The sequence below is a fragment of the Pseudovirgaria hyperparasitica genome (genome assembly GCF_010093815.1).
Source record: "Pseudovirgaria hyperparasitica strain CBS 121739 unplaced genomic scaffold EJ05scaffold_16, whole genome shotgun sequence".
Taxonomy (NCBI): domain Eukaryota; kingdom Fungi; phylum Ascomycota; class Dothideomycetes; order Acrospermales; family Acrospermaceae; genus Pseudovirgaria; species Pseudovirgaria hyperparasitica.
Window position 1 is genome coordinate 713665 of NW_022985564.1, and position 14216 is coordinate 727880.

The window sequence follows — 14216 nt, forward strand, 5'->3', positions numbered from 1 at the left end:
GTAATCATAGCTGGCTAGCCAGCTAGGAGGTATTTACAGTGCATCCTCGCCAAAGAACGCACCGTTCACTCTGCGCTGCACTTTACACTGCATTTTGTGCCTCCACTTTCGTCTCTTCACTGTCGCACATCCAAAATGCCCCTTATGGCTCTTCCTACACCGTCGCCTGTCTCTCCACATTTACCCGCATCCCAACACCTACGAACTCAACCCCTACTCCCGATCCCGCCCTAATGAACACTAAGAACCTCCACTAATCAGCTCTAAGCTGGAGTCCTGGACCTCCCACCAAACCCACAACTATCGTCAACCCACCACCAATTCTTCACTTCTCTCCCGATTGCGGGCTTCAGCGCACAAGAAACCACTTTCAACTTGGTTTACACAAAGCATGAGCTCAGCAGACTGCAATGCTGCAACTGGAGACAGCGAGCTCCGCGAGAGACTGTTGCTGCGACTTGATGTACCACAGCAAAGCAAAACAGACAAGTCTGCGAAGAAAAATGTGCTTGAGCTAAATGCTACAGAGGACCCCAAAGAGGAGAAAGAGAAGAAGACCTTTGGCAGAACTCCTGATGGCGTCAGTGAGTCTTCTCCAGTACCTGCTGCCAGTCCTTCTAGTCTCCCGCACGCTGAACAGAGACTGCATCCCCACAATCGCCTCATACTCATCATACTCATTTCAAACATGCGTACTGACTTGCGCGTGTTTAGTCTTCACTGTTCCTCAAACCCACGATATGGTGTCGCAGCTTCTGTCGCCTAGCGAACCCAAAAACATCTCCGACATCGTTGTCATACTCGTACTCCTGAGCCTGGCTGTGACTTGCTACATATTACCATCAGGCATCCGCATTCCTTACCAGGCTGCTGTCTTTCTGTTTTGGAGAGCATGCTACAACGGTGGTATTGGCTATCTCCTTCATATTCAGTCTAACCACAGGCGCCTTACCGCATGGGCGAAGAAGTCAGGCATACTGGAGGATCCTTCTACAGGGAAGAATCCACACCCAGCCCTGTTCAAAGTCCTGAAGCGCGAAATGGAGACCAAGATACCAAATGACTACAAGTTTGAGAACGCTCCTCTCGAATACAATACTTGGCTTCTGTTCAGGCGCGTGGTAGACCTGATTCTCATGTGCGACTTCACATCGTACTGCCTGTTTGCAATTGCATGTGGTGGCACTCCTGCTGGTGAAGTTTGGTTCATGACGATAGCACGATGGATGACCGGTATCGCACTCATCATGTTCAATCTATGGGTCAAGCTTGATGCACACCGTGTTGTAAAGGACTACGCCTGGTATTGGGGAGATTTCTTCTATCTCATTGACCAGGAGCTTACTTTTGATGGTGTTTTCGAGATGGCTCCCCATCCAATGTATTCAGTGGGATATGCCGGTTGGTATGGTATTTCTCTGCTCGCTGCAAGCTACAAGGTCCTGTTCATCTCGCTTATTGGCCATGCCGCTCAATTCGCCTTTCTCGCTTGGGTCGAGAGTCCTCACATTGAGAAAACGTACAATCCACCGCCCAAGAAGCGACCATCTATGTCAGTTCACGAGGACGATCGTCCTCAGTCTCCACGATTTGATGATGTAGGCCATGTCAATGGTTCTCCGCTTCTCGCAACATCGTCCCATCCGTCACCCGTTCACAACTTCATTGGCTTGCAAAACATTGATTTGCATAGAGTACCAGATATATCTGTGCTGTTGTTCCAATTCTACCTGTTCTCCTTCACCGCACTCACTCCGTCGACGACTGCATGGCAGACATTTTTCGTCATTAATGCTCTTGTATGGAGATTGTGGTACTCCATTGGCATAGGCTACATTTTGGATCGACAGTCAAATAAGAAGAACTGGACGCGGCATTTCATCAAGTATGGTGAAAGTACTGAAGAGGCATGGCGACAATGGAAAGGTGTGTATCATCTGAGCATGACCTTGTGCTATACGAGTTTTGTAGCCGCTGCATGGAAAATGTACACCCTACCACCGGACTGGGAGTATGGCTGGGTGCTGCTCAGACACGTGATCGGGTTTGCTCTTATTGCCCTGCACCTCTGGACAATCACCAGCATCTATGAGTCACTTGGAGAGTTTGGGTGGTTCTTTGGAGATTTCTTCTTTGACTACCAGCCCAAGTTGACTTATAGCGGCATCTACCGGTTCCTCAATAATCCCGAACGATTTCTGGGACTGGCCGGCGTTTGGGGCCTTGCATGTATCACTTGGAGCAGGACTATCTTCTGTTTGGCACTAATGAGCCACGTCCTGACACTCTCGTTCCTACAGCTGATTGAGAAGCCTCATATGCAGAAATTGTACGGGCAGACCTTACGCCAACATTCAGGACTAACCAAGAGCATCCAGCGATCTCTACCGAAACCGATTCGACAATGGCATGGTCAAGTAGATCGCGTTTTAGGAGAGACCATTGACTTTGTCGAGGAGTTTCTCGATAGCGCTCGTCCAAAATTGGCTTCCGGCGTCCAGACAATCGTCAAAGACACCACTGCAATCTTCAAGCAGTATCCAGCTCGCATCAGCATCACACGTCTAGCACCCGATATCGCTGGCTATAATCCCAAGGACTACTCTATCGAGATTGAAGGCACCCCCTCGTCGCATACAGCCGAATTGGACAAGCGCAGTGGCCGCGAAGGTCCCAAAGCCCGCGAACCCGCTGTTCAAACCGGCGACTTCAAGACTCTCATGTTCGAATTTGGCACCCCAATCAAAGTGAAATGGACGGCCCCCCTCAACCACAGCAAGAAGGACTGGATTGGCCTGTACATGGTCGCCGATAACGCTTCGCGCGATGTCACCCGTGTTGGATCTCAAGGACGCTGGATCGCCACCAACAAAGGCGAGTTTGACTACAACTTCGCCGACGAAGGCATCCTGGTCTCGGACAACCGTGTCAGCGGTGCATCTCGCCAAGACGGTGAGACGGCTGATTTCATGTCTGGTCAGATGGTCTTTGCAGGAGACAAACTGTGGTGGACAACCGGCGTCTTCGAGTTTCGATACCACCACTCTGGCGCACATAATGTTATGGCTATATCCCTCCCCTTTGAAATTCGCATCGCTCCCTTCGACGAGGACGATGTAGAGGTAGATTCCGACGGCCAGATCCGCGGCGCCGTAGAGAAATCCCTCCTCCCTGTCGTCCAAAATTGCTTTGATCGCGACCCGGGCATTGCGCCGAGCACGGTCGAGGAGCCGTTTGGCAGTTTGATCGAGCATGACGGCAAGTTCAGCAAACGCGTCGTATTCGCAGTGCGTCAGATGTTTGGAATCGAGTTTGCGCCCGAGGTCGTGCAGGCGGATGGCTCGGTGCGCAATCTGGCGTGGCGCGTATGTAATGCGAAGAAGGTTCTGGTGAGTCTTTGACCCCAACGCACTCCGCACTTTTGTGTGTTGTGTGTGATTTTGTTCCGGTTTTATCGTCTCTAACGTATGTCCCCCGGTGGTCTAAAGGCGCCGTATAGTATGTCGTCGGAGAAGGGTAACACAACACCTAGTGCGGCGAAATACTAATCTGATATGTTACCCTGGAATGGGAAGGAGTACAGTAACGGTGCTGGGAGGCTGCAGGCTGGAGTTGTGTGTGAAATGAGTTTGGAGCGATGCAAGCTGTCTGGGGTAGGGGCCACGAGGGGACGAGGAGACATGGCGTCAGAACTGCATTATATACGTATAATCGTTCCATTTGCATCATCATCAGAAATATACCATAAAAAATATAGTATACGTAACATATAAATACGTAGATATGAAATATAAGAAGATGAGATGAATGATGAATGATGAAATGACGGATAAGTTGTGTGGTTCTTATCATGTCTACGCTGTTATATCTTTATAGCTATCTATCCTATCCTATCTATATCTAAGTTTTATTATACTTATGTATAGTGTAGTATACTAGTGTATAGACATAGAGGCTACAAATCGTAATTCCGCGATTGATATTCCCGAAATAGGATAATAGATTTCAAACGTTGCAATACGTAAAAATAATATAATGATAATACCATTCCACGACGAACTATGCTAGCTAAAAAAAAACCAGAAAGTAAAAGAATTATATATCATCATTGCAAGCTGCTCAGCCATTCAGTTCCAAGATTCCCAAAACACAGACAGGATAGCAGCACCTTTCACAACCGACTCTCGACCCGCTCACCGACATATCCGCCCTCGGGCCAGACCTCCCTCAACGCCTCCCAGATCCCGCCCACAAACGAGATGCCCAAGCCCTCCTGCACCTCGCGCGGCAAATCGCGCGCGTCCTTGCGATTACCCTCTGGCAACAAGACGGTCCGCACGCCAGCGCGCAACGCGCCAATGACTTTCTCCTTGATGCCACCGACAGGCAAGACGCGGCCGCGCAGGCTCATCTCGCCCGTCATGGCGAGGGTAGGGGGCACGGCTTTGCCGGAGAAGAGGGAGATGAGGGCGATGGTGTGGGCGAGGCCGGCGGAGGGCCCGTCCTTGGGGATGGCGCCCGAGGGGCAGTGCACGTGGATGCTGCGGTTCTTCATGATGTCCTCGTCTGGGCTGGCGGTGAGGCCGAGTTCCCAGGCGTGTGCCTTGACCCAGGTTAGGGCAACCTCGACGGATTCCTTGAGGACGTCGCCGAGTTTGCCGGTGAGCTGGACGCGGCCTGAGCCGGGCATGTCGGCGACTTCGATGAAGAGGATGGAGCCTTGGCCACCGGTGGAGTAGGCGACGAGGCCGGTGACGACGCCCGGGCGGGCGGAGCGTTCGGCGATTTCCTCCTCGAAGCGTTCGATGCCGAGGATAGTGTCGAGGTCGGATTCGGTGATAGTGGGTGTGTACGCTTGTGGTGTGTCGGCGTCTTTGGCGTCGGCGTATTCGACGGCTTTGTAGCGACATACGGAGCCGAGTTCACGCTCGAGGTTGCGGACACCGGATTCGCGCGTGTAGCTAGTGATGATTTTGTCGAGAACAGAGTCCGAGATGGAGACCAGGGGTGGAGTGAGACCGTTGGTGGTGATTTGTTTGGGAAGAAGGTGTTGCATGGCGATGTGGCGTTTCTCGAGTGTGGTGTAGCCTGAGAGCTGGATAGTCTCGAGACGGTCGAGGAGTGGTGGTGGGATGGTTTCGAGGGAGTTTGCAGTCGCGATGAATAGGACTTTGGAGAGGTCAATGGGAATGTTCACGTAATGGTCTGTGAATGAATGGTTCTGCTCCGGGTCGAGGACTTCGAGCATAGCAGCGGAAGGATCGCCATGGAAATTCGACTGGCCGAGTTTATCGATTTCGTCGAGGAGGATGACAGGGTTGGCGACTCCAACCTTCTTCAGACCGTTGACGACAACACCAGGCATGGCCGCGACATATGTCCGACGATGACCACGGATCTCAGCTTCGTCTCGTACCCCACCGAGGGAGATACGGTGGAATTTGCGACCCAGGGCTGTGGCTACAGACTTTGCGAGAGACGTCTTACCGGTACCAGGCGGACCGACGAGCAATAGGATTGGGGACTTATCAATCATATGCTTCCTTTCAAGCAACTCTCGCTCTTCTTCGCCTGACTGCAGGTCCACAGGCTGCTGTGGTTGCTTCCCGTTCTCGGCGTTCTCCTCTTCTTGAGCTTTCACGTCCTTGTTTAGATTCTCTGTGAGCTTCTTCAGTCTGCCATCAATGTCCTCGGTGACTGCCTGCTTTAGTCGAAGAACAGCTAGGTACTCCAGCAGACGCTTCTTGATCTTCTCCAGACCGTAATGGTCATCGTCCAGCTGCTGCCTTGCTCGTGACAGAGTGGCCGCATTTAAATTGTCGGGAGTCTTCTTAGTCCACGGTATCTCTGCTAGGTTCTCCAGGTAGTTCCGACACACCTGATATTCAGCTTGCGCAGGGTTCATCTTCTGCAATCGTTGCAACTCCCGCTGCGCAACAGTATTGGCTTCAGGGGTCAATTTGGCCTCATCAAGTCTCTTCTTAAGCTCATCAATCTCGCTCGTCTCTTCTTGGCCACCATTGCCACCATTCGGAAACCCAGGCATGAACCCAGGAGGAAACCCTTGGCTGTTGCCATTCGAGAGCCGACCTTTAAGAAGCTCCTGTTGTAGTCTCTTGAGCTTCTCCATGTCAATACCCTGATGGTTTGTGGTTGTCACGCTAAGTATACGACCATTACCCTGCAACACGGCAATTTGACGCTCCAGCGCTTCGATGACGCTCTGTAGTCTATCATGCGTTGATATGGCAGAGAGAATCGCGAGCTTCTCTTCGTGTGAGCAGTCGATGAGGTTCGCGATAAAGTCGGCGAGCGGTGCGGCGTCCTGAAGCTCTTTTCGGGTAATATACAGCTCTACCCGTCGAGCCATTATTGGAGAAAGGGATACAGATGGAGCGCGAGGCAAAATGGACGAGAGGCGGACCAGTGCGAGAAACTCGCGTGACAGCTGCTTCATCTCGGTAAAGAGGCCAGCTATCTTGTCGTTTGACTTCGGTGGCACTACAGCAAGTCAGTTAGAACATCCCATAGTGTATCAAGTCCAACATACGCTCTTCAACAGCAAGGCACTCGCCCTCAAAGAACGGCCACTCCTTGTGAATCTTCCCAATCCGAAACCTCGTCAACCCCTCCACGACAAGACTCAGCTCTCCCTCCCTCCGGCCCTGAACACCCGTGACCTTGGCGATACATCCGTAATTGAACAAGTCCATTCTCTTGATCCCATTCATGTCAGTATCCTCCGGCTTCGACGCCCTCGTCTCCTTGCCCTCCGTTATCAGCTTCTTGCCATCGGGGCTTAGTAACGGCGAGTTGACAGGCACACAGCCAACAGAAACATTTGCATTCGCCTGAGATGAGCGAGCGTATACATTCGCGATGACAGCGGCGATGTCTGCTCGATTAAGCAGTGGTATGCGGAGAGTCGTGCCTGGGAGTAGTGCGAGAGGTGGCGAGAGGGGGATGAGTGGGAGGGTGAGGTTGGGCTTCGCCATGGCGATGGCGGAATTATGTGATCTCGCAGAGGCAGAGTGGAATGGCAACTTGTTCGTTGCAGCGAGCGGGTGGTATTATATAAAGTGATAAGGATGAGGTTTCTAGAACATGCCGACTTGTGGCGCCGTTGACAGACTCGACTGCTATGATGAGGCTGATACCGAGGTCGTGTCGTGACAGCTGCACAGCTTGCTAGGTCCAGTTTGGACTAGCTTTAAATGCTTGGATGGCACTCTACGTGTAAACATAAACACTCGATTTCTACCCAGAATTCACTTAAGCAGATGGCTACGTGAAACAGCATTACGCATGCCACGCATGAAAGCTGGCAGGTAGTCTTTCAAATCACGAGAATCTTAACTGAAGTGCTGATTTAGCACTCTTACATACGAAATTCGACCTCCCCACAATAGCTAGCATCGGATATCGCTATCCTCCCTTTTAACCGGAATTGAAGTCGCTGCGGAATTTTTTTCACCCGAAAGAAGACGAATTCCGATGCAAATATGACCTCCGACTGTAAGGTGCAGATTCGAATTGTTCTCAAGGAGGATATACACATCCTTCGCCACATCCCCAATCCCAGGTCACTAGACACAATCTCCTCATCAAAGGAGGGGGGGCGGGAGAAAATAGTGCCTCGGTATCGCGGACCATGATCTTATTATTACCATACCTCTAATTTGCAACGAATCCCTTGTCAGCAGGAGGGGATTATATCATATCACCTTCATGCTACCCCTCCTCGCTCCATCCGTAGCTCAATCTACGGAATTCGAAGTCGACTATCATGAAGTGACTATCATCTGTAAGACACAGTTTTATGGAAGTATCAGGGCTACGAAGGACTGCGACTGGCACCAGAAACGAAGGCAAATCGATAACAGCTGCATAATGGTATTATACAAGAGAGCATATAGTCTTTCCTCATTAGGCATAGATACAATATGACATTAGAAACGTGTTACGAGGACAGATGGCTATGCTACAGATGTCTCTCAGCATGGCCCTAGGATCATGATATTATACAACTGTTACACGCCTCCGACTTTTACATCACAGCATCACACGTTACTTGCTCTTATTCTACATTATCCCTCTGAGACCACGGAAGCCGCCGCTCTTGTTGGTCTTCTCTCTGTCCTTATCTTTACCTTTAGCCTCTTTCTCTTTCTTTTTTACGCCGATGTTCTGTGCACCACCTATAATGTGATTAGAATTAACTTTGCTGGACGCCTGCTACATGAAGAATGCTTACCTCTGCCATATACTCGCACCTTGCTTTCTGGTGCAATCTTATCTTTCTTCCCTTCTCGCTTTTCGGAGCTGTCCCAACTCATGGTGCTCTTCGCACTACTCGTGACCGGCTCCGACGATACAGAGGGAGGCGTCGTATTGAAGCTTGCGTCCAATGCAGTCTCGTAGGCTGAACCAGTATTTCGAGGTGAGTGCTGAGCATCGCTGTAAGTCGAAGAGGACTGCCATACTGCCTGCTGTTGCAAGGGCACTTGACTTTGTGGATGAGAATAATGGTGAATGTTGGCCTGGGTTTGTTGCGAAGATTCGGATCGGACAGGCCGGGCAGCACGCATGCCCTCCTGTTGATTCAGATGGGATTGAAATTCGAACGAGGGATTGAGCTGCGAGTTGTTGTACTCGGAGTGAAAATTGTCCTCATCTGAGTTGATATCTTCCGGGACGCGTGCAAAACGTGTAGCTTGGCTAGCGCTCGCACGACTTCCCGGTCGACGAGTTGAGGAGAGGGATGTGCCTAGGGTCATAGGATCGCGAGAAGGCGTTGTCCGCCCACTTGTCGAAGGGATACTAATACTACGCATTACAGGAGCGGGATATTCGCGATCACGCTCGCGCTCGCGTTCGATCTCGTGAGATCGCATTTCCAGTTCGATGTAACGATCATGCAGCCGACTATGCGTCTTTTTAAGCTGTTGCAACTTAGCATGGCTCGAGGCAAGTGCTGAATCGATCATTTGTTGGACTGCGGGAGGTAGATTCCCGACTTCGATCAGCTCTTGAGGAAGCCCGTGTTCATTGTGAAGACGTGATTCAAGTTCAGCAATGTATCGCTCATATCCTTGTATCGTTTTCTCACGTTCCTTGTCGCGGCTCGTGAGCTTCATATTGGCAACTTCGAGGTCATTGCGGAGTTGTTGGCGCTCCTCACCAATTTGACGGGGTATTTGCTCACGAAACTGGGCCTCTCGCAACTGCACACGTAGCTTGCTTGCTTCTGAACGTAATGCATCAAGCTCGCCGAGATCACTGTCTAGGGCTCGAAGTTGATGCTGAGAGCGGAGCTCGCGTGCATCGCTGTCGTCAACAAGTTTCTTTAATCTGCTGCAATCGTCTTGTGTCTTGTTCAACTCGAAACGCAATGCTTCCCCATCAGCTCGCCATGATTTCTGATCTTCCTTCAATTGTTTGAGTTTTGTACTGATCTGATCCTCGACTTTACGTGATTGTCCTCGGCTCGTGGCAAACTCTTTCTTCAGCTGAGCATTTAACTCGTCTGATTTGGTCAACTTGGCTTTGAGTGCGCGATTCGTGTTGATCAGATTCTGGGTCTGTGCCTCCGCCGTTGCCTCCTTGAGATTTTTACGCTGCAGTTGACCAATGTGGGCAAGGTGCTGATGCTTCAGATAGCGCTCAAAGTTGAGGTCGTTACGAAGAAGCATGACTTCTCGCTGCAGCGAGACCATACTTTGAGTCTCGTGCTCAGACAATATACTTGAGGAATTGCAAATACGACCACTGGATAACAATTGGGCAAAGGCCTCGAGCTTCTCTGGAGCTTGGTTCGTGATTCTGTTGACCAGAGGCAGGAGATCTTTCTCGGGTAGATGTAAGTCACTCGCTCTTCCAGGTAGGGTGGGACTGTCATGAGGCTTCAACAAGGGCGAAGCTATCGTCGATGTCTTGGATGGTGATTTGTAAAGACTAGTTTGAGAGTTCTTTCGAGTCGTAGCACTGTCGTCGACAGACTGCCAGGATGAATGGACAACAGGTGATCCTTTGATTACTGACTGAGTCTGAGACATTTGTACCGAATCAGCAGCAAGAGTATCGTCATCTGCAACCATCGTAATGGACGCTGCATCGGCAATGGGTCCAGGACCCCCAGGGGGTACAGGAAGTTTCGATGTGGGAGGAGGTCCTGGGTCGTCAAGGTTACTAGATACAGCAACACATAGTCCCATACATTCCGTGACTACATCCGCCGGATCACTGTTCAGATAGCGGTTGTCAGTCAGCTCGTCCTCTACAGTGGTGATGTAGAAGTTAGGGTGTAGCAAGTGAACCATGCGATACTCTTGAGATCGACTTTGGATAATGTCTTGGTTGAATTCGAATTCGTCAGCTCGAGGAAAGTTATGGCCTTTGAGCCATTTCCTTGATTTGCGGATGAAGCTCATGAAGTTGAGTGGAAACAAGCCGTACAGGAATGTGAAGTAATGGACTAGTGGAGGATTGCATGTTCGCGATTGTTCAAAGCTTCGATCCAGTGTGATCCAGGAGTGCCCAGGGTTGACCTCTTGAGCAAGGTCAGCCGCACACTGGCTGATGAAGGATTGTAGGTTTGAGACAGACGAAGGCTCATGGCCCTCCGACACCTTCGAGTCCACAACGATATCCCAGCATAGTATTCGAACGTATACTAGAAAGAGTCTAGCCATATGTTGTTTCATGCTATTTGTAATATGGGGGAGGAGCATGATTAGCACAGTGAGCGCAAGCTCGACAATGGTGCTTGACGTCTCTTTCATGAGGCAGATGAGTAGGTTTTGGATCAGCGAGGTATCCAATACGTAGTATAAGTGCGGCGGTTGAGTCCGTACAAACGCACTCATGAGACCAAGGATCTGCGCGCGGTGTTCTACCTGAACGAACAAGCTATTGAGCGATTGGAGAAGCTCCTGCCGACACATTAGCCATCAGCCCTCTCGAAACTTGCCAGTCAGAGCATACCCTCGGTTTTTTGCGACCAAACGATACTAGTATAGATTCTAGTTCATGTGCAATGAACTCATCTACTGGCGACACCGGGTCACTACTACTTGACGGTATGCGCGTCCTTTCCAAATATGCGTCCAAGAGTCGCCGACAAAAGCGTGAGGAGGTCTCTGCCTTCTCTCCATAGTCATCCTCGTCTGAATCGAAACTCATGACACCAAGCAGAAATTCTCTTGCATATTCCACTTCGTCTCTTTTGTGCCCAACAGCATTAATGGTTGGGGCAATCACCAGATTCCACCACTCCGATAATCGTTCGTCTCCTCGAATTGCCGGCCGTATTCGTGTCAGCATACCGAGAAAGGCTGCACGCTTGAGTGGGAAGTCGGCGACATATTTCTTGTGTATGGATAGTAGCTCTTCATGAAGACGCTGAGAGTCATGTTCATCAATGCCATGGTAATTGTCCAGAAAAGATTCAATCGTAGCAATGAGCTCATCAGGAAGAGTCTCGAAGGTTTCGGGGGAGGAGAAGACGTTATTCAACGCCTTGAGCGTTTCTTTCATGGTTCTGAAAAGATTGATCAGTATGTGAGCATGAATGTGTGAACCAGACTTCCGCTCACCCAGAAGACATCCTTTCTTGTCTCTTCTTCGACAAGGCTACAGGCGACTCCGGGGACTGTACGCGAACGTCGATAGCGTAATCAATGGTAGATGAATAGAGCAATGGTTTGCCCGAGTGCGTGGGGGACTTCAGGACCAGGGACGCTCTTGCGGACGAAGCGGGATGCAGAGAGGCAGAGAAGGCCTAAGAAAGTAGCAAACGAGCGCCATCAATGAGGATAGATAGGTAGGCAGCGGACACAACAGCATGCAGCCGGCGCATTTGGAGAACTTCTCGAAAGCGCCTCTTTCGGAGCTGTACGACTTTGGGGGACACAGCATTGCATGGATTATACATATACGTAAGACCTAAAAGTTATCGCCGACGCCCCACTACCCTTCCCTCCAAGCCATTACCAACGCTGATCCATGAGGCTTGAACGGGCGTGCGTTCCTTGCCGCTTTCTCTTCGTCCAACGTCCACCACGCAGCCCGTGCGCTTGGCCAGGATGGATATCATTATCACGTCTTGTTTCTTTCAAATGGATGTTGATTATCTCGGTTGAGTAGGCTGTTTCATCTTACACAACTGGCAGGAGACGTGTAAGTGCGACATTATATAGCCCGTAGCGGACTTTTGCTGTTCCTCCTCCTGCTGCCTGCATACACCAACCACCGTTGCTACGGACAGAGCTGCTCCTCTACTTAATATCTAATTACCAGGTCCTCAGCGGCACGCGAGCTTACTATTAGCGACCACAGCGTCCTCAGCGGTCATGCAGGGGAAGCCTGGTGGCTGACCGGGGCGAGACTCATTGCGCATCCGGCTCTTCTGCCTTATTGTGTTTGCATTATCACTAACAATGATGCGTCTATCTTACTATCTCCAGTCTCGGCGAGTCGTGGCCAACCGGCAACGTCTCATCCTCCATGGATCCTGCGCTCGAGCACGCGTTCACCCCACACCTTCACTGCAAGAGTTGCGACGCTCCGTGGACGGCATTTGATAAAGACAAGGCAATCCAGCCTCTCTGCCGCATCGTGTCCAACCCATCGGGATATCTGGCACCTACTATTTCCACATTGCGAACGCACGGTGACATGTAAAGTCTCCCTGAGCAACGGAATGCCAGCTGCTACGTCCCGAAAACGGTCTGCTGCAGACCGGAGACGCCGTGTCCTGCATCATAGCTTGTGCTGAAGGCAATCGCGTTCGGGTCGCGGATGCATATGTTGGTGCCCTGGCCGGCGTCATTGCGTTTGTTCAACAGCTATCACCAACCTACGCACTGCCACCTTCCCATGCTTTCGCGGCATGGATCTGATACACAGTCGCACAGACTGGCCATGATATGCCACTTATTGGAAGTGCTTGGATCAAGATGCATGGATTCATTTGATGGATCCTCGTTCTCTCATTTCTACCCTATATTCAACGTGTTTCCACTTCCCCTTGGGTTGTCTTCCTTGAACTCATCCCACTGTCTGGCTTTCATTGTCTCTGCATCTGCCTTGTCTAGGTCATCCTCGTCTGGCTCAGGTCTGTACTCGCTCTGAGGCCCCCCTCCTTCGATCATCCCCCCTCTTCGCTTCTCTTCCTCCAAGTACTCATCAATCGTCATTGTTGGCAGACTGTGGTCCGGCCGGAATACACCATCCTGCAGTCTTTGCCTCTTGTCCAAAAGTGTGAATGGTCTCATCGGTTTACCGTCTTTTGACAGGATTGGTCCAGTCAAACCCGCCAGAGGTCGGCGAAGATCTGTGTCTAAACGCTCTGAGAACGCATTGTGATCATCATTGCGTTCGCGTGGGTCATCTGATGTCTGTCCAGGTTGAGTTGGAGCTTGTGGTGCACGTTTGAGGATTTGTAGCTCTTGTCCAATGGATTCAAGGCTCTGAAAAGTTTGGTGCACATGGAAAGCTATCTGAGTAAGTTGCAATTTTCGAAGCGCATCGTCATCGTTCTCCAGTGCTGTCGGATTTTGCCTCAGAAGTTGTAACTTGCTTTTCAACTCTTTTTCTTCTCGAAATCGAGCTATCTTCGCTTCACGACGTTTTGCAGCATCGGATGGGGCAGGCGAGAATGTTAATGGTGAATCTTGATACTGCTCGTAAAGCTTTGAGTCAGACTTAGACAGCATATCATAGTTGTCCAGAAGCTTTAGGAACTTGTCGTACGAGGTTTGAGCGCGGCATAAGTAAGACACACGATTACCACCTGTGATTTTCTGGACAAGGTCTGCGAGATGGTAATGTATATTGAGGTATCTAATGTATATATCAGTCACGTGCAATCGGATAATGACGGTGAGCACGTACTGTAGGTCTCCGGACGAAATATCTTCTAAGGACTCATTCGGGCTGAATAACGATACTCGTTCGACGGCTTCGAGACACTCTTCATATGTGTCGATGGTGATTGAAAGGTTTTCTTGAAAAGTGGCGGAATTTGTGTCCCACGTCGACTCTAGATCTCTGCTTTTGGCTTGAGCTTCCGCAAACAGCCCACGCAGGTTTTGTGATCGATCTCCCATCTTTTAACCTCTTGTTGCAAAGCTCAAGCCGATGTAGTTTGGGTATTTGACGGGTTCTTTAGGCAGACGTGAAGGATCGTGAGTTGATGGCAAGAGTTAAGAGGAAGC

The 14216-nt window shown here is 50.5% G+C and overlaps 4 protein-coding genes across 4 annotated transcripts; 1 reads left to right on the plus strand and 3 right to left on the minus strand.

Moving 5' to 3' along the window:
- The first annotated feature begins 79 nt into the window (after positions 1 to 79).
- EJ05DRAFT_479558 (phosphatidylethanolamine N-methyltransferase) lies at positions 80 to 3852 on the plus strand. The gene is made up of 3 exons (XM_033744696.1): positions 80 to 584; positions 715 to 3389; positions 3489 to 3852. Exons 1-3 carry the CDS (start codon positions 392 to 394, stop codon positions 3546 to 3548), a joined length of 2928 nt encoding a protein of 975 aa, XP_033597037.1. The 5' UTR covers positions 80 to 391; the 3' UTR covers positions 3549 to 3852.
- A 5-nt stretch (positions 3853 to 3857) lies between these two features.
- EJ05DRAFT_456746 (ATP-dependent protease La) lies at positions 3858 to 7168 on the minus strand. Its single transcript, XM_033742502.1, has 2 exons — positions 6551 to 7168; positions 3858 to 6501 (listed from the first exon to the last, which is right to left on the minus strand). The coding sequence occupies exons 1-2, from the start codon at positions 6993 to 6995 to the stop codon at positions 4172 to 4174; spliced, it is 2775 nt and encodes a 924-aa protein (XP_033597038.1). The 5' UTR covers positions 6996 to 7168; the 3' UTR covers positions 3858 to 4171.
- A 713-nt stretch (positions 7169 to 7881) lies between these two features.
- Positions 7882 to 11890, minus strand: EJ05DRAFT_456751 (uncharacterized protein). The gene is made up of 4 exons (XM_033742503.1): positions 11595 to 11890; positions 10984 to 11539; positions 8255 to 10931; positions 7882 to 8198 (listed from the first exon to the last, which is right to left on the minus strand). The coding sequence occupies exons 1-4, from the start codon at positions 11603 to 11605 to the stop codon at positions 8083 to 8085; spliced, it is 3360 nt and encodes a 1119-aa protein (XP_033597039.1). The 5' UTR covers positions 11606 to 11890; the 3' UTR covers positions 7882 to 8082.
- A 1105-nt stretch (positions 11891 to 12995) lies between these two features.
- Positions 12996 to 14108, minus strand: EJ05DRAFT_504116 (TOR signaling pathway regulator; the record flags this gene model as incomplete). The annotated part of the gene is made up of 2 exons (XM_033747520.1): positions 12996 to 13842; positions 13894 to 14108. 2 exons carry the CDS (start codon positions 14106 to 14108, stop codon positions 12996 to 12998), a joined length of 1062 nt encoding a protein of 353 aa, XP_033597040.1.
- Between the last annotated feature and the right edge of the window lie 108 nt (positions 14109 to 14216).

Coding starts and splice junctions, on each gene's coding strand:
- EJ05DRAFT_479558 (XM_033744696.1), top strand. CDS start 392: ATGAGCTCAGCAGACTGCAATGCTGCAACTGGAGACAGCGAGCTCCGC. Junction 585..714: donor CAGAACTCCTGATGGCGTCA/GTGAGTCTTCTC, acceptor GCGCGTGTTTAG/TCTTCACTGTTCCTCAAACC. Junction 3,390..3,488: donor GTAATGCGAAGAAGGTTCTG/GTGAGTCTTTGA, acceptor GGTGGTCTAAAG/GCGCCGTATAGTATGTCGTC.
- EJ05DRAFT_456746 (XM_033742502.1), bottom strand. CDS start 6,995: ATGGCGAAGCCCAACCTCACCCTCCCACTCATCCCCCTCTCGCCACCT. Junction 6,502..6,550: donor GTGCCTTGCTGTTGAAGAGC/GTATGTTGGACT, acceptor GACTTGCTGTAG/TGCCACCGAAGTCAAACGAC.
- EJ05DRAFT_456751 (XM_033742503.1), bottom strand. Junction 10,932..10,983: donor TTGGTCGCAAAAAACCGAGG/GTATGCTCTGAC, acceptor ATGTGTCGGCAG/GAGCTTCTCCAATCGCTCAA. Junction 8,199..8,254: donor GGTGCGAGTATATGGCAGAG/GTAAGCATTCTT, acceptor ATCACATTATAG/GTGGTGCACAGAACATCGGC.